Consider the following 22914-nt stretch of genomic DNA (forward strand, 5'->3'; position numbering starts at 1 on the left):
CAATTCCAATGAAATAATTTAATAAGATCTTTATGATGATGATGGCAAGTAGAATTATTATGGATCATAATTAAATTATATTAAATGATGATTATCACTTATTATGGTTAGAAACACTTTGACTTACAATCGTTTATCACCATTAAAATATTTGTTATGAATTACAGAAAACGGAATTGCCAAAATGAAAAACCCTTTTTATATACGAATAGACATTGTTCGTTCGCATCATTTATGATTTGTGAATGTATGATTCAACACAAACAGCGATAATAATAATAATAAATAAATCGGAAAAATGATTGCTCGAAAATGGATTATATCATTATTGGGAATATATTCTTGTGCATTAATGTTTGCTCAACGTGCCGGTTTCAGTGTGGCTATGGTTCGTATGACCAGTAAATTATCATTTGATAATCTAACTGAATCCGGTAATAGACCACCACATTTTGATTGGAATGAAACATTACAGGTTTGTTGTTGATAGTGATGTCAAAAATTTGAAAATTTCTTGATAATCATCTTACACAGGGTGTTATATTAGGTTCTTCATTCTATCTTTATTGGATCATTCCCACTATTGTTGGTAGTTTTACGGAAAAATATGGTGGCAAATGGTTTGCGTTTGTTGGGGTATTCATTCCATGCATAATGACAGTGATGACACCATGGGCAGCGGCAATTAATGTTGGAACATTGATTACCATACAGATTATTGTCGGTTTTACACAGGCATTTACATATCCGGCATTATTTCATCTTTATGTACAATGGTTTCCACCGGAACAACGATCAAAAGCAAATTCCGGTATACAGATTGGTGTATCACTTGGTAGTAGCATAATATATTTGATTGGCGGTTATCTTTGTGAAACAACAATCGGTTGGCCTTTAGTATTCTATGTTAGTGCTGCAATGCATGTACCATGGTTATTTCTTTGGCTTTATTTTGGCGCTGATCGACCAAATGAACAATCAAAATTATTGGATGATAATGAACAATTTGAAAAAAGAAAAGATGGAGAAAAACCAAAATTAAATGTTAGTTTTAGGTTTTTGATTTTTGATCATTTTCTAAATAAATGAATTTTTCTTTCGTAGAAAAAAATTCAAACACCATGGCTACAGATAGCAACATCACCGGCCGTTTGGACATCCGTTGCAACAAAATCGGCTGGTTCATATGGATTTTTTATGTTTCTTAGTAAATTACCAACATTTTTAAATTCCGTTTATCATATTGAAATCATCTATAATGGATTTATAAATGCAGCTGCTTCATTAGCCTATGGTATTACTTGTTTTCTTGCACCATATATTTGCAATTATATGATTGAAAAACGATGGTTCAATAGATCATTGGTCATAAGAAAATTATCACAAACAATAGCCATGATTACACCAGCAATATGTTTGCTATTAATTACCATATTTAAAGATGAGAATGATCGAAATATTGTCATTGTATTATTGATCATAGCAATGTTTGGTTATGGTTTTATTACCGGTGGTGAATGGACAATGGTATCGGATTTTGCACCAAATTTTGTCGGCACTGTAAGCGGTGTAACACTTATGCTTGGTTTTATCAATGGTATACTTGCTCCATATATTGTCGGTATTGTATTGGATTCAAACATGGCACCAACATTATTACAACGATGGCATATTGCATTCTGTATATCGGCTATATATTACATTATTGCATTGATAATATTCCTTATATTCGGTACGGATGAACAACAATATTGGGATGTTATCTAAAAAAAGAAAAAAAATTGAATGATAAAAATTTAAATTTAAGCAAAAAAAAAATCGAAAATCATTAAATAAAAAAGAAAAAAACGGGTAATCCTTTCTCTCTATAGTATATCACTCTCCTTCTTTAGATAATCAATATGATGATGAAAAGAAAATCAAAAAAACTGGTTTCTCTTTAACATTTCGATGATGATGATGATGATTTGTCGAGGTCATCCGTATGTATGATCGAACGGGAGAAATCGGGCAAAGGACAAGGAATTATATAGAAAAACAGATTTTCAAAAACAGGATTGTTGTTGTTTTCAGTTGTTATTGTTCATTGTAATAGATACACACAGGTAACATTTAAATTTTTTTTTTCAAATATGTCATTTTTTTCCATATGTTTAATTTCATTATGTTATTTATATTTTGTATACACACACAGGTAAATTATGATTAATTTAAGATTAATAAAAGATTAATTATGATTTTCTTTTTCGTTTGCAATACATCTATTTGTCTGTGAGTGTGTGTATCATCTATGTAATACATCACAATAATTAATATGCATGTAACAAGTAAAAAAAAATTCAATTTCAATGAATGCAATGCAGATAATTTACCTGGTTTTTTTGTATAGGATACAATGATTAAAACAAATGTACAATAAATGAATATGGTGAAATTTTGAATCGAGTTGAAAGAATAACGGTTTGAATAATGGTTTTCAATGATGATGATGATGATGATGATGATGATGATGATTACATTATTCTTATCAACCGATTTTTTTCCAATCATGGTTATGGTCGATTGAATTTGGTTCAACCATGTGATGGAAATTTGTTGACATTTTTTTTCATCACAACAATAGTGGTGTTAATTCTCTTTTTTTTTGCTTGTTTTTGTTGTTGTTATTGTTGTACCTGTTGGTGGATTGATCCGTTCGAATGAATTTAGATCAAAAAAAAAAAAAAAAAAAAACGCAAGAAAACAGTTAAGCTGAAATGTCTTTTTTTTTTTTTTTTTTTGGTTTGATAAACCTTGAAATTTGAAAAATCAAAAAAATTCGAATGGAAAAGTTGGCGAGAGAGGGGCAAGAAATAAGAAAATATAAATCCCGAACAAAGATTGCGCCATCTAGTTTTTTTTCTGGTTCATTCATTCAAATGCAGATATAAATCATTTACCCGATTATAGATTTGTGTATATCCCGCGTTGTCCAAATGAGATAAAACATTTGCCAAACAATTCAAAAATATTCAACGGTCATCAGAAAAAAAAATTCAATGAAAAAAATTGTATTCGGTAACGAATGAAACGGAAAAAAACGGTTCAACACTCAAAAAAACGACGCGTTTGGTGATTTCATTTGGAACATTTATTTATTCATTCGAAAAAAAAAAATTTTTTTTTTGTTCATCACGCATGCTTCAATAGAATGAATGAATGATATGTCTATCTCGTTCGAATGTTTTATTTTCAATATATATTTGTGTTTACCGGATATCTTCGTTTGAATGTCGACAAAAAAAAACAAACTATTCATACCGAAATCTTTTTTCTATTATTCTTGTCACATTCTGAACAACAAAAATGTATCCGTGAAATAAATATCCGAATTATAATGATGATGATGGTGATGAAAAAAAACAAAAGAAAGAATTATTTTTTTCTATGAATAAATTAAAGCTTTTGGGCTTGTCGTTTTTGATGATGATGATGATCATTACCATCATCAACAATTACCGATTGTAGTGTGCACATTTATACAAGTTACGCCTGTAAAATCTCAACCACACACACAAATATACAAATTATTATGATCATAATAATCAACATACACTGCTGTTGTTGAATACAGGGTGTTTTGTCATTTGTCAAAAAATTCTTTACAATTTTATCGATCACCTTGTATCGGTAATAATAATGTTGGGTAGGTTCTTTTTTTTCGTTTGTGTTCAGATTTTTTTTATATATCTCTCTCTTTATGGGAGAGACTGTTTTTTTCTCGTTTTTAGAAATAGGTTCAAACCCATTATCAGTTTGGTATAAAGGGTTGGTGATGATGGTGGTGGATTCGATCCATGATGATGATGATGATGGAAATGGTACATACACATAATTAATGGACTTGACGATCAAAACTACTTCCAACCGTACCAGATTAATCCTGGATGAACAAACGAAAAAAAATTTGAATTAGTTTGACCAACCAAACAATGGTCAACCATCCATCCACCACCCCCCATTTTTCTAGTATCAACCATTCAACTGCTAACCAAACGCCGCGTTGGTGGTGGCGGATGTGTGTGAATTTATTTTTAAGATTTGATGATTTTTATATCCAAAAAAAAAATTCTTTTTTCTCACACAGTTTTTTTTTGCTAGTAATTTTGGTACTGGTTTTTTAGAGATAGAGAGAGAAATTGTGACAAAAACGAAACAATTCTATACATACAGGATTGGGTAATGAGTGAATGAGTGAGAATGAGAAAGACATACACACACACACACAAAGACATATAGCATGGATGGAACGACGATAGACCCAAATATATTATGGACATGTATGTGTGTGTGTGTGTGTGTACAAGGCCTAGCTAACTCTGTGTATAGTAGTGTAGATATAGCATCACAAAAAAAAAATAAAACAAGTGTTTAGTTGACGGAAGTATATACCCTTATTTTGTATTTTTTTTTTTTTTTTTTTTTTTTTTTGGTGCTCTCTTTTTCGATCACAAACATATATAAATACAATTGGGACTTACATTGGTGAATGAATTCTGATGGCTGATGAAATGATGTTGTTGATGGTAACCAGAAATCATGGTGAAAATTTCAACTTTGAAATTCTTGTTTGAATTGAAATTTTTTTTTTTATACTAGTTGGTACTTTGTTTTCATCAAATTATAATTGTAAAACAAATACAATGATGATGAAATGAGAGAAATTGAAAAAAATATCCGAAAAAAAGACACAATAAAAATCATAAAATTATAAGGACATGAATATATGTCAAATGAATTGGACAATGTACTTATAATTGTGAAATTGTTTGTATATAATTTTTACAACAAACAAAAAATACAATACATTGAAGAATAGCCCAAAGATGATGGAAATCAAAAAAAAAGATGACAGCTACTATACCACTTCTCAGTAGCTGGTCAGTTGATGATTCCAGGATCTCTCAAGAGATTCAAAAATGCGTTGTTGTTGTTATGATTCGATATTCAAACAATCAAAAAAAAAAATGATTTTTTGTTGTTTGAGATTATTCGTCAAAATTGTTGAAATTCTATCCAGAATTCATTTTTTTTTACATTTTTTTGACTAGAACCATTCCATTGTTCAATTAATGATGAATAAATAAATCAATGGCCAACAAAAAAAATTGATTATTCATTCAATTGATTTGGACAATGATGACAAATAATAATCATTGAATTTTGAATAAATCTTGCATTGAATGGATGAATGTTTGAATTGTTCAAAGTTGATGATGATAATGGTCACGTTTCGGTCATACGAACAATAAAATGAATGATGATGATAATGTTTTCGTTTTTTTTTTTTTTTTTTGGTTGAATAAACAATTGTCATCGCTATCGTTATCGTCATCATTGTTGGAAAAAAGTGAGGAAGATGTTCCAATTGGATTTTTTCTTTTTCCAAATAACGATGTTGACAACAACAACAGCGACAACAAAAACGATAATGGCCAATATTGTAAGAAGGTATTTTATTCGATAATCATCATCATCGATAGATTCGTTCGAAAAAGAGACTATATTGATACAACTTTTTTTTAGATAGATTGAAATAGCTGATTTTGTTTTTTGGGTGACAATTTCCTTCCTTTCTTTTTTTTTATCAGTGATATAAAAACAATAGATAATCCCATTGAACAACAATAGTAATGTGTATTATACCTACTACCGTAACTACCGTAATTTCCCGAATCGATAAGATCCACATATAATATATTCTTTATTTATAAAAATCACAGACCTCATTAACCTACGGGTTATATGAACAATTTGGGAATTTTTAATCATAAATCTCTTTCTCTCATTGTATGTGAAAAAAATGTCCCAATAGTGTGTGGTGATCATGATGATGAAAAAAAAATCTCAACATTTTTTCCCCCCTATCTCTTTTGTAGCTTGTGCATTTATGTTGTGTTGTGTTCTCTTTCTCTCTATCGTTGTCGTTCTTTATAACCACCACTATCCTTCATCATCATCAATGTTTGAAAACATCACGAATCTCACATACGAAAAAAAAAATATTCGAGCAAAAAAAAAACCAAGTTGAAAGAGAACAACAGCAACAAAACACATAAAATGATGATGAACAATGGGCTTGTGGGCGTGTGTGTAAGTAAGTTTTTTTTGTTTTGTTGTAAATATGGAGATGGGTATAGATTTCAATGATAAACTGTGTGATTGATTGATTTGATAAAAAAATGATGATGACATAAATATAGAAGAGTTCCATTTATACGATGTCTATCATCAAATTTGAGAAAATTATTTTCATTTTCATTTTTATTGATTATTTTTGATTTTTGATTGAAATTTTTTTTTTTTTTATTCCATAAAGATTTTTATTCAATCATCATCAAGATAATATATAAATAACAAAAGAAAAAAAACAAGACATAATTAGGTACATATAGTTGGCTAAATTTTTACCAAAAAACACCCAAATAACATACGGACATATAACATTCGAATTTCACGAATTGTTGTTGATGATGATGATCATCATCGTTCGTCGTAGTTGTAGTCGTCGGTCACATATAAAACACACATACACACACACACTCGATAGAAAGATGAGTGGTGGAAAAAAAAACTACAGCCATTCTTCGATTTCTATGATCATCAGCAATTTTTTTTTCTTTGACAATTTAATGTTTAAAAATTGATGATTATTTATCCACAAACAACAACAATGAACAGTAATCTTATTTTTTTTCTTTTTTTTTGTTTACTTGCTCTTCCCTATCCAAATTATCCACAAAATCCATCAATGTTTTTTTTATGGCTGATTATGTAGTTTTTTTTCTACATTTCTTTCGAATGAAAATTATCATTTTTTTGCTTTGTTTTGTTGTTGTTGTTGTTGTTGCTGTGTTATTTTCACAAAGAGTGATTAGATTAAAGTTTTTGTACAGAATGTGCATGTGTGTGTCCGTGTCCGTTTTTAAAAAAAAAAATTCCAAGATTCCATTATCGAATTTTAATTTTTAATTTTAAATGGTGGATATTTTATTTGTTGTTCCACACCAGGATCTAAACCAAAAAAAAAAAAAAAATAGAAAAAAGCTGCAATCGAGCGAATCCACATATATACAAGAGCTTAATTTTCCCATCAGAGTCGACTCGATTTGATGAATTTAGGCTTTTTTTTTGGATAGTTTGATATAGAAGAGAATGTGAATTTGTACATGGAAAGAAAGCGATAGAAATGTTGCTGTATTTATTGTTACAGGGGATTGTCTCGATTTTTTTTGTTTTGTTTTGTTTTATTTTTCAATCCAATGATGATTGAAAGATCCAAATGGTGGTGATCGAATCTGAATTTTAGATCATTTCTTGAATCATTTTATATAACATATATCTAATTTGGTATGATAATCAAAGGATGGTGATCAAAAAAAAAAAATCAATCTTTTGCTAATTTTAATGTCAGTGTAGGAAAAAAAACAAACAAACAACGTAATATAATTTTTTTGGTGTAAAAAACAGAGAGAGAGAGAGAGAGGCATAAATGACGAAAGTCGATTTTTTGCATTTCTTGTTCGGAAAATCCCAGACCTATCGATACATTTGTTTAAATGGCTAATAGTGGTTAAAATTTTATGGACGACACAACATTTTCATGTTCATATATAGCCGCACATATAAAAACGGCAGTATTCCTGTCATCCTGAATCGAGTTTGTTGTTGTGAGCAGTCTTTTTTTTTTTTTTTTTTTTGTTATCCATTCAATGATGAATGCTGTTCCAAAAAAAAAAAGTATTCCACTATTATATGTACTACTACCATTTCTTATGTTCTTTTTATGAATAATAATAATATGTGTACGGATATCCAGTACATGTACATTGACTATTATCATACACACGCATACACACATTATCCTTGGATACTGTTGTAGTAGTGGTATATAGTTATGGTATTGTTAATCATGTGAAGTGAGAGAGAGAGAGAGATAGAGAGAAACATATAGAGATACAGTGCTGATTGTATGTGACTATAAGAAGACAAAATTATCCATGATTGTCTCATTTGATATTTGTCCATTCAATTGAATGCATGTCGCGAGTTTTTTTTTTTGTTGGAAAAATTTTCATTTTTTTTCTTTCATATTTTACCTTCAACATATTGGCTGGTGGCTTCAGAATCTCATACACACACACACACAATTTTCTCTCCTGTTTGTGTATGTTTTATAATATATAAAATTACACGAAGCCTTACTCTTTTTTCTCATCTCTCATCGCTTCTTCCAATTTTTGTATTTCAAGAACGTGTGTGTGTGCGTGTGGCGCCAACCCAAAATCAAACTAAAATAAACAATATAAACCAATCGTGCGTCGTTTTTTTTATCCACATCATTTAAATTTGAATTTTTCAAAAACAAAAAAATCCGCGAAAATCGGATTGTTATTGTTATTGTTATTGTGGTGGTGTTGGTGGCACAAGCGCACAAATACAAATTTCAAAATGATTTATTTTGATTTTTTTTTTTTTTTTTTTTGGTTCAAAATGAAAAACATCATTTTGAAGTGATCAAGTTTTTATCATCATCATCATCATCATTGTAATTATTATAATTCTGACTTTTACATCCACACACACATCGATCGACAAAAAAACTAAAGAAAATTGTAATCAATCCAAAAGTAAATTCATCAATACGATTTCAAAACTTGAAGATATAATTTCATTAAACAGGAAGAATTTTAATATTCAATCAATCTCATTATCTCACTCTCTGGATTTTGAAGCAACCATTTCTGATGTAATTATTAATATAAGCTTCCATATAATTTAATTCTTAAAAAAAAAACATAACACACACACATCAAATATAAGCAGCGTGCGCGTATAATTTTTTTTTCCTCAATCATTCACTTATATTTGTTTCGAACAATCCAAGATTGTTTTCCTTTCTTTTTTCATCATTATTCGATTTTTACATACAACACAACAAATACAATATATATATTTAGCTACGTATAGTTTATTTTTCAAAAAAAAAAAAATCATATTTGATGATTAAATCATAATTAATAATAATAATAATTAGAAAAAATTTCAAAACACATACACTTTTGTAAACAAATGTTCTTTTTTTTCTGGATTGAATTTTTTTTAATATAAAACAAAATAAAAAGAAACCATAATCGTGGTTCAAATGTTATTCCTAATGGACATAGAAAACATAATACCAGCATCTGTACAACAACCAATAAATACACCTCTTCCGCCTCCATCATTATCATCCGCATCATCATCGTCATCCGTATCATCATCATCTTCATCATCATCATCGGTTTCATCATATAGATTACAGAAGCAACAACAACAAAAGATTAGCAACAAATTGTTGGCTAAATCATCATCATTATCCTGTCGCAAATTATCAACAATGACAATTTCGACAACTAAGCAACATCAAACCTATGGTAACAATAACAACAATGACAACAATGTTGCCTGTTTAATGACCAATTATGATGTTGATAAAATAACAGACGATAATGATCATTATCATCATCATGAAGTAATATATCATCATCCACATCCACATCATCATCATATCCAGGATACGAATAAATCTACACTTCCAAAATCATTAACAACAGCTGTAAGAAATCAGAATTTGGACCAGCAACAACAACAACAACATATACAAACAAATGTAGTGAATAATAATGGTTCACCATTTAAATTTAATCGTACAACTTGTTCACCATATAAATTGAATAATCAATATCAAACAAATTGTTGTGGAAATCATAACCTGAATCATAATCATAATCATCAACAGCAGCAACAACAACAACTACACCAGCAACCTTATCGTTCATCATATCATCATTATAATAATCGATACTTTAATAATAATAACAATAGTCAATCAAATAAGTTACAATATCGAAGAATCAATAATTGTTCACCAATATTTTCATCATCATCATCAGCAACATCAACAGCAGCAGCGAAAACATTGTTATCTGTTAATAAGAATCTTCAACATCATTCACATCATAATCTAAATATTAATAATGGTGAGCCATCATTCATTCATACGAAACAAACAAATTCATCACAATCATATCACAAATGTTGTGAATGTACAAATTCAGCTGCTACTGCTACTGCTGCCATTTCTGTTCCTAAAAAATCTAATGCCATTAAACGTAATTATTCAATGATGTTGAATAATACAAATAGTTTAATAAGCCAAAATCATAAGCACAATAATCAGAACCAGAATAGTAGCCAACAAAGTGATAATCTAGTTATCAATACTGGTATTTGCCCATTTATTCGCAACAACCAAAACAAAAATAATCGTAATAATGGTCAGAAGAAAAAATGTCGTAATCGTTCGAAACGTCGCCGTAAACGTTCATTTAAATGGTATAAATCAAATATTATTGATGATGATGATAATATCGTTGGCCAATGCAGTAATAGCTATAGTCCTGATGAACAAAATATTGCTGATGATTGTGACGATGACGGTGATGATGACAATAGTAATAGTCGAGGTCGTTGTGCAAGAAAACAAATGCGTTGGACCGAATGTAATGCAGGTGAAGTAACCAGATTGCATAGGAATTGTGTACAGAATGGTCAACCATTAGCGCCATATAATACAACACAATTCATTATGAATGAACATTCAAAAGAGATTGATTTCGAAGCATTAAGTGGTCAAATACAACAGATGAGACAATCAAAACAAGATCGTATACAGAATAATAATAATCATCAAGATATTGATTCGGGTAATCATTCAGAACATCAACATGAACAACAAAAACAACAGCAACAACAATCATCATTATCATCATTAAATGAAGATTATTATAGCTCACCGGAAGATGAATCTTATTTTCTTGAACAACAATTTCATGAAGCATATGATACAATGCATGCTGAACGTTTGAATTCAATGTCAAAAAGTGATCTATTAAAAGAATATCTATCAATGGAAAAAGAATTGGAAATATTGAAACAACAACCGCCACAGCAACGGCAACATCCACAACAAAACGAAAAACGTAATTCACCAAAATCATCATCAACAAGTGGTGGTTGTGTTGTTGGTAGTGGTGATGATATCATCGATCGAACCGGAACAAGTGACATTTATGGTGGATCACAACGACAACGACATTGTCAATCATGTTGTATAAATGAAAAGATTTATGAAGAAAACAAATGTCTAAGGAAATTATTACGACAATTATATAGTCGATATAATAGCCTTAAATATTGTATAAATTATGTTCAAAATCATAGTCATCATCAACATCATCATAATTTACATTCTACAAATAATGATAATGGTGATACAAATTCGATCACTACCAATGATGAAAAACAACAATCAACAACAATTGAACATCAACAAGATTATCAATTATCTAGTGAAATGTATTATTCAATTGAAAAATATCTAAATCAAATATCACCAAATCATAAAGGTGATAATAATAATGATGACAATAATGATAATGGTAGTGATGGTCATAATAATGATGTTGATGATGGTGTTGTTGTTGTTGGCAATTCATCATCGAAACGAATTGTGTCCGATATAGATATGGATGATGATGATGATGATTGTCTAACTAAATCTTCAAATGATGATGATATGACTAATTCATCTTCATCCTCATCATCATCAACGAGTAATTCATCATCGTCGTCATCAAGAAGTTCAGATTATTCTGATGGTTCATCATCATCGTCATCCACAACATCTTCATCATCATCATCAACGGAAACATCAAATTCTGCATCATCTTCTTGTATATTAGGATTAGATATGATCTCTAAATCATCTCATTTATCATCAACAACAACAACAACATCATCGATTGTCAAAATAGTGGAAAATTTAATTTCCGTTGTCGTAAATGAAAATCAACAACAAAAACAGCAGCAGCAGCCTCAGCCATTGGAAACAAAACAAAAGGAAGAACATCATGAACAAGGTAATAAACCCCCCAACAGAGAAAAATGAATGAATGTGCGATCAAATCGAATTTGATAAAGTGAAATTTTTTTTTCTAAAAAATCAAAATATGAATGATTGAAAAAAAAATAAAAACTACAATTATATTATTATGATTATGATACCACCAACCAACCATTGTTGTTTTTCAAAAAAAAAACCATTTTATTTAAATTTCATTCTGTTTTGGCTTTGTTGTTGTTGCTGTTCATTTATTTTATTTCCTTTTTTCATACAAAAATTTTTTTTTTTACAACAATCATTCTCAACTAAATCAACTTGTAAAAAAAATATACAACAACAACAAAACACACGTTCGGAAATTGCCAAAAAGGAAGCGAACACACACAACACACACATCATATACACACATTTACACGAATAAAAAAAATAAAATTTACAGAATATGAAACGTTTGTCTGTTTTTTTTTTGTTCCAAAAAAAAAATTCATTAATTGATCTATTAATTTCAAACAATTATAGGTGAATGATAATAATAAGTGTGTAAAAGAGAAGCCATTTGATTGGAATTTTTTTTTTGTCTGGATGGAAACTAGAATTCGAATCGAATCATCAAATGTGTCCACTGTGTGTGTGTGTGTCTGTCTGTGTCGATCATCATCATTATCATCATTATTCACCTATATTACATCATATATACCGTTTGTTTTATGTGATGTGATTTACGATGTTTGTGTGTGTGTGTGTGTTTCAATTGGCGGCTATCTGTATTATTCATCTCAAAATTTGTGTTTTCTTTTCCATTTTGTCAAAGCTAAATTATTTTTTTCTTTTTTTTTAAATAATTTTTTTGTGTTTGTATGTTCATCATATGTATTTAAAACCTACCTTGTTTTGTGTACGAGAATCACACATATATGGACACACATAAGTTGATTGAAATCCAGTGATGTTTCTTCAAACTGGTAATTTATTTCTTTAGCATTTTGTGAATGTATGGTTGCATGTTGTGATGATCACAACTCCGATTTTTTTTAGACAACACAATGATTCATAATGAAAAATGTGTGTTTTTTTTGTTTTGTTTTTTATTCACATGAAATTTTTATCTAAAAAAAAATCAAGGTGAATCGATTATAATGCATAGTGAAATTAGATAAGGATTAGAATCAAAATGAATATAATAATTACAGGTATATCGAATGTTGTTTTTTTTTTTTGGTTCCGGTCGAAATGATCACAACAATTTTTTCGTTTTTACTTATTTGAATTTTGCCAATAACGATGACAAATGGAATAATAATTATTATTCCATAATGAAAGATGATTCGATATTTAAGTGGTGTGTGTTTAACAAAGGTTATTCATTTTTTTTTTTTTTTTTTTTTTTTTTTTTTTTTGGTGAAAAAATTGTCATGTGAAAAGTTCATTTGATTATTGAGAATTGTGAAGCAATTTGTGTGTTAATTATTAATGGATGATGATTAAACAAACAAAAATAACAAAAATTTTGTCGAAAAACAAAACAAAACAGACACCCACATATACATACACACATTCATTGTGATCAAATCTGTGATAAATACACACACACACACACACATATCAATGTTTGTAATATGTTGTCATTTTTGTTTATTTGTTTTTTTCGTTCAAGAATGAAAAAATCGATAATGATGATATTCACTGTGATATTTCTAATTAATTAAAGAGATCAATTTTTATTTTATTTTTTTTTCACAAAATTTTCATGTTTGTTTCGAACATTCAAAAAAAAAAATTCCATTCACGCATGTGCCACATTTATTTCAATCACGTCACGTCATCTATTGACTTGGCTGTGATATATTCGAAACAGAAAAAAAAAGTTTTCGAAAAAAAACTTTGAGAAAAAAAAAGAAATTTTTTCGAAAACATTTTTTCCTTTGTCCACACAATATGTTTCTCTCTCTCTCTCTCTCTCTCTCTCTCGAGCAGCAGGCAAGCACGCACAAAACACAAACATAATCGAATTTCATATTCATTCTCCATTTTGTTTTCCAAGTCGTATCATTTTCATTTTTTTTTATCACCAACTAATTCTAAAAATTTCCTCTTTTTTTCTCATTTATAGATTTTCGTTTAATCGCATTCAACATTTATTTTTTGATTAATTGAGCAAATTAATCATCATTTTATATATAATAATATAATGAGAACAATAATGAGTGCAAGTGCATCAACTGCTAGTTCAAGTCCAGATGCAACTGATCATCAATCGTCGCAACAACAATCACGTGGACGACAATCCTCGTCATCATCATCTAATAATAATGATGGTAATAGTGTTAGTGATACTAATCAAAATGGATTAATTTATGAAGCCGGTCAGAAAATCTATTGTACTCATGAAAACAATATTTATGAAGCACGTATATTAAAAACGGCCATACGTGAAAATATACCGCAATATTTCGTACATTATCATGGATGGAGCAAAAATTGGGATGAATGGGTTGTCGATGATCGTATTTTGCAAATCAATGACGAAAATCTTGTTAAATATGAAGAATCATGTAAACGACGAAATTCTCGACGTAATCGTCGTAGTGGTGGTGGTGGTGATAATAGACGATCATTATCAACAGTGACCAATTCTGCATTCAATAATTCGGACAGTGTTTCAAATGGTATTTGATTCTTTTTTATTGCATTTTTTTTTTTTTTTTTTTTTTTTTTTTTTTTTGGTTTGCTTTTGTCAATTATTACCATTGTATCCATTAATATATCCTGTCATCTTTAAAATTTGATAATAATGTGTGTTCTGTTTACATTTTGATAATTTATTCATTAAAATTATGAATGATGATATAATTTTTGACAATCTTATTTGCTTTTTTCTTAAAATTCTAGCTCCACGAAAATCAACAACGGCAACGACTGCATCATCATCATCAGCATCATCATCATCATCATCGTCGTCGGTGGTGGTGGTAACAACAACAACAACACCATCATCATCCATAGCTAATCAGGATTTGATGGATGAAAAATCTGCTCGTCGTAAACGTAAACGTACATCACGATCAACATATGTTACCGAAGAGGATCATAAATTGATTAATGAAAAACCTAAAATTAAGATTCCAATGAAATTAAGTGAAATATTAATGGAAGATTATTTACAAATTTATTTCAAACGAAAAATTCTTCAACTTGTCGATTTGAAAAAAACGGCACAAAATTTACTTGATGATTATCTGGCTGATCGTATACAACAAGAATCAGAATCATCATCATCATCATCATCGACACATCAATCGTCGTTGGAAAAAAAATTCACTAATCTTGATCCACCATTAAATTTTACAATCAATCCATTTTCATCAAATTTACGTTTCGATAATATCGAAATGAATACACGTAAAAGTTGTTGTGAAGAATATGTTAAAAATATTCGTATCTATTTCAATACAGTATTACCAACACATTTATTATTCAATATTGAACGATTACAATATCTGGAAATTATTAGTAATCCTAATCATGATATCAGTAATAATCAACAGGACAATAATAATACTAATAATCAATCAAACGAATCACTGGACACAACAACAACAACAACAACAATGCCAAAAATGAGATCTCGTAAAAATTCCGATTCAATTGTGATTAAAAATTCAAAATCAATTAAAACCTCATCATCAACCAAGACAACAACATCGACTACTACTACTACTGTTAAAGATAGTAATAATCATAATCAATCAAAAGAACCGATCGAAATCTATTCACCAATACATTTATTACGATTATTCACAAAGCTTGGATCATATTTACAATATTATTATTGTGATAAAAATTTTTTCCGTCTATTGAATCTTTTCAATGATGATTTTTTCGATTTCTGTATGGATAATTATGATGAATATTTTGGTGATGATAATCTACATTATTATGAACCGAAATCCGATTATATTGAACGTTCGGCTAATATATCATCAATAACTATGGCCAAACAACAGCAAACTGAACATTCATCAATTATTGATGGACAATCATCATCATCCTTGTTGATCGATGGTGATGATAATAGTTCAACAAATGAAAATATGAATCAAGATTAAATATATTATTATACGGTTATGAATGTGGAGAAAAAATAGATAGCATAAATTCATAAATAACGTTACATGCAAATTTTTAGATAATATGATTTTGAGATCCAGATGAGAAAAATGATGATAATGAATTGAGGAAGGAAGAACAAAATAAAAGAGAGAAAAAAAACCTGTCCTGTGATGACCTCGAAAGACATGATGATGATGATGAAAAAATTAAAAATATAAATTACAAACAAATCATCATCATCATCATCAACGATAATTGTGTGTGATGGTGATCCTCTTACACATACATACATACACATACACACACACACACACACAAAGGTTTATTTTTCAATATTTACTACATTTTATTGGTGTTCATTTAAAATGATTTTGATCTGATAATAAATATAAAATTTAATGAATTTTTTTTTTGGACAACAACGCGTTGACGAAAAAAAATTTGCCAATTTCAATCAAGATTTCTTTTTTTCACCTACGTTTATTATCATGTTCCATTTGGGAAATTTTTCTTTTCGTACACTTGAATGGTGGATCGAGTAATTTGTAGTCGTCGTCGTCGTTATTTTCATTGTTATTCGCTTGGTAAATGATGAATACATGTGTGTGAATGAACTTTCGAATGCCACATGATCATTACAACAACAACAACAAAAACAGCAAAAAGACTGGTGACCTTCGAAGATATATGCAAATTTAAATGGTGATACTAATAATTGATTAATGGGTAAAAAGAAATAAAAAAAATCGAATCATTGTTGTGTATTTTATTTGTGAATTTGTTCGCACACACACGCACAAATACCCTTCATTTGCCTGTACAAATTCGAATGCCAAATGATTCATTGTTCATAATAATGTGAACCACAATTATCAATCATCAATCTGGATTAAATAATCATTCAATCAATTTGGAAAATTACCATCAATTTATCGTTATGTGATCATCATCGTCATTAAAATGATATATTTAAAAAAAACAAACAAACAAATTGATATGGCGGCCTTAATTATGCAACATTTTCGTTTTGTTTGTCGAAATGTTTGTTATTTGATGGAATTTTTTTTTTGTTTTCACCTCGTTTGCATTACCAGTTTGAATGAGATAAACTATAGTAATCATATATTTAAATTTAATTATCAAATATAATTGATTAATAATCATAATCAAATTGTTTAATTTTTATAATAATTACAGATAAATATACTGCAATCGAATCGAATGTAAAATGTGATTTGAATAAAAAAAATCATACACAAAATTCAAATTATATCGATATTATATCAAAAAAGCATTGTGGTGATAAACATTGATTGATTGATAATTGTAATCATGGTATATGGCTCCAGATTGATTTTTGTTTGTTTTCTGGATTGCATTGAAATGTTTAGCAGCAGTTTCGATTGAAAAAAATGATGAATTCAACTTTGCCATTGATCGCCATCATTATTGTTGGAACATTATGTATTGTTTCGGCACAACAACAGCAACAACAACAACAACAACAACAGAATGCCTGGGCACAAGGATCACAAGATTTGATACGTAGTTTTTCTACCCATAATAGTAACAATAATAATCAAAATTCGAATCAACGTCGAAAAAATCAACGTCCATTAAACGTCGATGATCAAAATGATCGTTTTGGTGGTAGTGGTCGCAATAGACATGGTTCATCATCATCATCATCATCATCCGATACGGATGCAACCTGTAATCTTAATTATCAATTTGATTATTTTGTATTGGCAATACAATGGCCATCATCATTTTGTTTGGAAAAACAACGATGTAATCATACAATTGCCCAACAACATAAATGGTTAATACATGGCTTATGGCCAAATCAATATCCACAACAAGCGATTGGTAGACGAAATCGTCGTTACAGTAACATTGATTGATGATCAAAAACAACAGAAACGACAACAACAATCAAAAAAATATGGTTCTGGATCGAACAATCCTAATTCGGCTGCTGCTACTGCTGAATATTGTTGTGGCCCAAAATATGATCAATCAATAATGCATCAAGGAAATCTTTATAATGAATTATTAGAAAAATGGCCAACACTACATCCGGGTAATTATCATCATGGATTCTGGAAACATGAATGGGAAAAACATGGTACATGTGCACGTAATGTACGGCCATTAAAAAATCAACGAAAATATTTCGAAACAATTCTTGGACTTTATAATCGATTCAATTTATCGACAACATCTTTTCAGAATGGTCAACATTATGATAAAGGTGATGTTCATCGTAATCTACGAAAAAATATCGGTGATTATAAAATTCGTCTTGAATGTTCATTAGTCGATGATTATTTTTCACGTCAAAAACGACAACAACAACAACAAAACCGTAATCGAAATCAAAATCGAGAACGGAACCAATCAAATAACAATGGCGACGGTAGCCAAATATCCGTATTCAGTGAGATACATATCTGTCTGAATAAAACATTACATCCGATCGATTGTATACGACGTGATGATTATCAATGTAGAAATCGAATTCTATTTCCATAGGATTTGGAATTTTCAACAAAAAAAAATTTAAAATATGAGAAAAAATAAATCTTTTTCTTCTTCACAGATTTCAATGTTTCGTAAAACAATATATATTCGGGATGGATCAAATCTGCGTAAATAAGAAAAATAAATAAATATTTTTTGGGTCAGCAAATAATGGATTCATAACCACGAACGAACGAATTCATCATCATTTTATTTTGTCTAATGTATGTGTGTGTGATTCGCATACAAATTTTTTTCAATTTTCATCATTGATTTAAATCTCTTGAGGAAATTTTGTTGTTGTTGTTATTGTTGTCATTCGAATTGAATTTAGCAATCATTTCACACCTCTTTTTGTTTGTTTTATTTTGTGATTTTTTTCTTTGTCTTCTCGGCAAACACTCACACATACAGCACAAAAACATTCGATGAACGATGCGAAAAATGAATTTCCGTTTTTTTCATGAATATTGATTCAATATTGAAAAATATTATGGATGGATATTTGTTTCATCGTCGTCGAATGGAAATTAATGATCAACAGTGATATTCATTCTAATACCGAATCAAACTTTTTTTTGGTTCGATAATCTTGATAATTTATTAACCAGATTTGAAATCACATTTGAATTGAATAAAATATCGGAAATCTGACGGAAAAAATGATTCAATTTTTTTCAAAATTGAAAACAAAATTTCTAATTATTACATACCCAAAGGGAAAAAAATGCTGGAGATTGAGAAATGAAAATCGATCAATCATCAGCTGATCATTTTAGGCCATTCCATTCATTTGATTATTTATTAACCGATTTCCGATCCATCATTATGAACAATTCATTTTTCGTTGTTGTTATCAAGTTTTCTAAGAAAGAATGGTTTTTTTTTTGAAATTCGAATCATAATGAAAAATTTCCCCGGGAATTGTTCTGGACAAAATTGAATGAAGAAATAGTTTTGGAAAAAATATGCGCGAAAAAAAAAATTTTCCTCCATGCATATTTGGGGGTGATGTGTGCGTGTATATTTGTTGTTTACATATAGGCGGTATAAAATGATTATATTTTGGGGGAGAGGAAAAATGAATCCAGATGTTGATGTTATGTTGTTGCTATACAATCCTGGTGATAATGATATATATTCTCGACACATAAATTTTTGATTCATAATTCATGTAATCGATAATAATAATCTATGATTTGTAAATCGATCAACCAAGAATTTGTACCAAACTATTCGAAAAAAAAATTCAACACAACAATTCAATTGAGCATTCAATTAATCTAACTACTCACTACTAAATCTAATCATCAACACAAAGGTAATTGTGAATCGATTTTGGAGAAAAAATATAAAATTATAAAAAAAGAAAAATTTATTTTCCAATACATAGAATTTCGAATGGAAACAATGATGACAACCACTCAATATCATTCTCATCATCAACATCATAATAATCATCGAAATGTATACCAATCACAACATGAACAGCAACAACAACAACAACAGCAGCAGCAACAACAACAACAAATCTCGACACAATCATCAGCATCGATTGGATCATTAATATCTTCATCACCGACAACGGTTTTAAGCCAATTATCATCGTCTGTATCATCAGCTTGTAGTGGCCACCAAATTATACATTTGTCAGCATCATCACCATCATCATCATCTTCATCAAACATATTGAAACCAAAAGTTCAAACACAAATAATGGATAATAATAATAATAACAGTATACAGATGGAATTACAAATATTACAACGGGAAAATCAAAAATTAGCCTCAATCACTAGATTATGTATACATCTAGTCGATCGTTGTCGTACATTGAATAAAACGAAACAATTTATTGAAGATTTATCACGTCTTGGTATATTGATCGATGAATTTAACCATTGTAATACGAAAAAGAATAGTCAATTGCCGACATTCGGTAATTCTGGTCTTGTTTTTGATGGTCATAATACAACGACAACGGTTGGACGTGGAACAAAGTCTTCGGCTAATACTTCTTCGAATAATATTAATAATCAGTCAACAACAGCAACAGCAACGATGATTACGACTAATAATAATAATAGTAATACTTCAGGTGGTGGTATTGGCACAAATGTATATTTAATACCAATACAAATGGGTCCCAATCAACAAGGACCACAACAATATCAATTAATTCAAACAACAAATGATACAACATTGATTAGTCCCTCTGGAATATCTTCGAAATCAAAAGGAAAAGGTAAAAAAGGATCATCTACAACGTCGATGGCGGCAGCGGGCACAACGACAACTACAACGGCATTAATGATGATGGATCCAAATAGTTTGAATATATCAACACCACAACAACAACAAAATCATCAACAACAACAACAATCAATACTATTCAAAAAATTGACTGAATCTGGCCAATTACAATTAATCGATTCAACAATGTTGATACCACAACAACAACAAACATCGACGAATAATCAACAACAACAAAATCATCATCAACAGATAAGCATTCCAATGAATATGACAACGGCATCAGGTGGTGATCAAACATCAACGATATTCTCAATAATACAACAGAATCAAAATATTGACCAATCAAATATTGAGAATAATAATACGGGAAATATTAAACGTAAGTTAAATAGATTAAAATAAGTAATTTATTAAATTTTTATGATTTATGATTTATTTAAATAGTTATATCACATACGATTGGAAATTCTCAAACATCAACAACATCTACTACGACCACCAATATAACCGGTCAATCATCATCATCATCATCGCCACCAACAACATCAACTGGTGCTGGTAATCAAAAAGTGTTCAAATGTGTCATTTGTGACAAAATATTTGCTAATGCATATAATCTAAATCGTCATAATAAATCACATAGCGGTTTTCAGCCATACGTTTGTGATTATCCGGCTTGTTCAAAACGATTCAATTATAATTATCATCTAAAAAGACATATGGAAACACATACTGGAGCACGACCATTCGTATGTACATGGCCAGATTGTGATCAACGCTTTAATCGTAAATATAATCTTAATCGTCATCTATGGATACATGCAGAGAATAAGAATAAAATTCAACATCATCAACAACAACAACAACAGTAACTCGGTTACGATAATGATGGAAGATTATTTAAAGAAATGAGTGAATACAAAAAAAAAGAACATTCACCAAACACACCCACACAAATAGAATTAATATATTATTCTATCGATTCCAATCATTTATGACTATTTTCATTTTTTGGCCATCTTTTTTCATCATCCTAAAAATTTGTAAATAATAACTACAAACTAAAAACAATAAGCACAAGGTATATACATAATTATTGGACTATTCCCGTTCTCTCTCGCCATAACTTGTCATCATCATTATCATTATATTATCGATATATGATTTGCATTGCTGTTTTTAAAACTACACACACACACACACACACAAACATTTCTCTTGTATATTTTATTCGAATAATAAATTATTCAAATTCTAAAAAGTTGAAAAAAATAAATCCATACATACAGTTTTTATTTATTTTAAAATTTTTTCTTTTGGTTTTATATATATCGATTAATTAAACAATTTCTTTAAGAGATAAACAATGAACATATGAATCACGACAACCAATCAATAATGATTGATGTTCAGCATAATAAACTGGTGTGGAAAATATTTCGGCTTCAAAATGATTAAAACCATTGATTGGAACGGATTGTCTATCATTCAAATTGATGAGATGAATTTTTCCATTTGTTTCGATTGCTAATAATAAATGTTTGTATTCGGATAGGCAAATAATATCGGCATAAACATTCGATTCAGTTTTGTATATCCAATCAGGTTGCGTAGAATTTAATTGAGCACATACAATCGAACAACCATTTGTTCCAATGATGATTCGAATATTTTCATCATCATCATCATCTGGGACTAGACATGGTGATGAAAATATTGGACTTTTTTCCATACACAATTCCCATTTTAGATCACCATTTGATAATGATATGGCAATCAATCTTGAATCGATCATTCCAACAATCAAATTATCTTTGAAAATTTTTGGTGTTGAAAAAATTGGCAGATTAGATTGATTACGTTTCCATCGTTGTTCACCACCATTCAAATGATAACAACCGATCGTTCCATTCAATGTACAAACAGCTACAAACCAATCATTACATTTTTGATCATACCAAATTACTGGACTACTAAAAATTGGTGATTGATTTACGTTTATTTTCCATCGGATATAACCGTTTGATTGTTGCCAACAA

The 22914-nt window shown here is 29.5% G+C and overlaps 4 protein-coding genes across 4 annotated transcripts; all 4 read left to right on the forward strand.

The window, feature by feature from the left end:
- Nucleotides 1-23: 23 nt before the first annotated feature.
- Nucleotides 24-1855, forward strand: LOC124490478 (sialin). Its single transcript, XM_047052997.2, has 3 exons — nucleotides 24-475; nucleotides 535-1044; nucleotides 1105-1855. Exons 1-3 carry the CDS (start codon nucleotides 299-301, stop codon nucleotides 1765-1767), a joined length of 1350 nt encoding a protein of 449 aa, XP_046908953.1. The 5' UTR covers nucleotides 24-298; the 3' UTR covers nucleotides 1768-1855.
- A 6929-nt stretch (nucleotides 1856-8784) lies between these two features.
- Nucleotides 8785-22239, forward strand: LOC124490491 (uncharacterized). Its single transcript, XM_075730640.1, has 3 exons — nucleotides 8785-11816; nucleotides 20274-21254; nucleotides 21320-22239. The coding sequence occupies exons 1-3, from the start codon at nucleotides 9185-9187 to the stop codon at nucleotides 21745-21747; spliced, it is 4041 nt and encodes a 1346-aa protein (XP_075586755.1). The 5' UTR covers nucleotides 8785-9184; the 3' UTR covers nucleotides 21748-22239.
- On the forward strand, nucleotides 13937-16550 carry LOC124490469 (uncharacterized). The gene is made up of 3 exons (XM_047052987.2): nucleotides 13937-14026; nucleotides 14097-14652; nucleotides 14876-16550. Exons 2-3 carry the CDS (start codon nucleotides 14175-14177, stop codon nucleotides 16090-16092), a joined length of 1695 nt encoding a protein of 564 aa, XP_046908943.2. The 5' UTR covers nucleotides 13937-14026; nucleotides 14097-14174; the 3' UTR covers nucleotides 16093-16550.
- LOC124490480 (uncharacterized) lies at nucleotides 17449-18697 on the forward strand. Its single transcript, XM_075730647.1, has 2 exons — nucleotides 17449-17974; nucleotides 18021-18697. Exons 1-2 carry the CDS (start codon nucleotides 17509-17511, stop codon nucleotides 18629-18631), a joined length of 1077 nt encoding a protein of 358 aa, XP_075586762.1. The 5' UTR covers nucleotides 17449-17508; the 3' UTR covers nucleotides 18632-18697.
- Nucleotides 22240-22914: the final 675 nt, after the last annotated feature.

The sequence above is a fragment of the Dermatophagoides farinae genome, chromosome 4 (genome assembly GCF_024713945.1).
Source record: "Dermatophagoides farinae isolate YC_2012a chromosome 4, ASM2471394v1, whole genome shotgun sequence".
NCBI lineage: Eukaryota > Metazoa > Arthropoda > Arachnida > Sarcoptiformes > Pyroglyphidae > Dermatophagoides > Dermatophagoides farinae.

Bases quoted from the DNA above. Each gene is read 5' to 3' on its own strand.
- LOC124490478 (XM_047052997.2), top strand. From the start codon at position 299: ATGATTGCTCGAAAATGGATTATATCATTATTGGGAATATATTCTTGT. The intron at 476-534 runs GTTTGTTGTTGA...CATCTTACACAG, and splicing joins ATTGGAATGAAACATTACAG to GGTGTTATATTAGGTTCTTC. The intron at 1,045-1,104 runs GTTAGTTTTAGG...TTTCTTTCGTAG, and splicing joins GAGAAAAACCAAAATTAAAT to AAAAAAATTCAAACACCATG.
- LOC124490469 (XM_047052987.2), top strand. From the start codon at position 14,175: ATGAGAACAATAATGAGTGCAAGTGCATCAACTGCTAGTTCAAGTCCA. The intron at 14,653-14,875 runs GTATTTGATTCT...TTAAAATTCTAG, and splicing joins TTCGGACAGTGTTTCAAATG to CTCCACGAAAATCAACAACG.
- LOC124490480 (XM_075730647.1), top strand. From the start codon at position 17,509: ATGATGAATTCAACTTTGCCATTGATCGCCATCATTATTGTTGGAACA. The intron at 17,975-18,020 runs ATCGTCGTTACA...AACAACAGAAAC, and splicing joins ACAAGCGATTGGTAGACGAA to GACAACAACAATCAAAAAAA.
- LOC124490491 (XM_075730640.1), top strand. From the start codon at position 9,185: ATGTTATTCCTAATGGACATAGAAAACATAATACCAGCATCTGTACAA. The intron at 11,817-20,273 runs GTATATTAGGAT...TACATTTGTCAG, and splicing joins AAATTCTGCATCATCTTCTT to CATCATCACCATCATCATCA. The intron at 21,255-21,319 runs GTAAGTTAAATA...TTATTTAAATAG, and splicing joins TAATACGGGAAATATTAAAC to TTATATCACATACGATTGGA.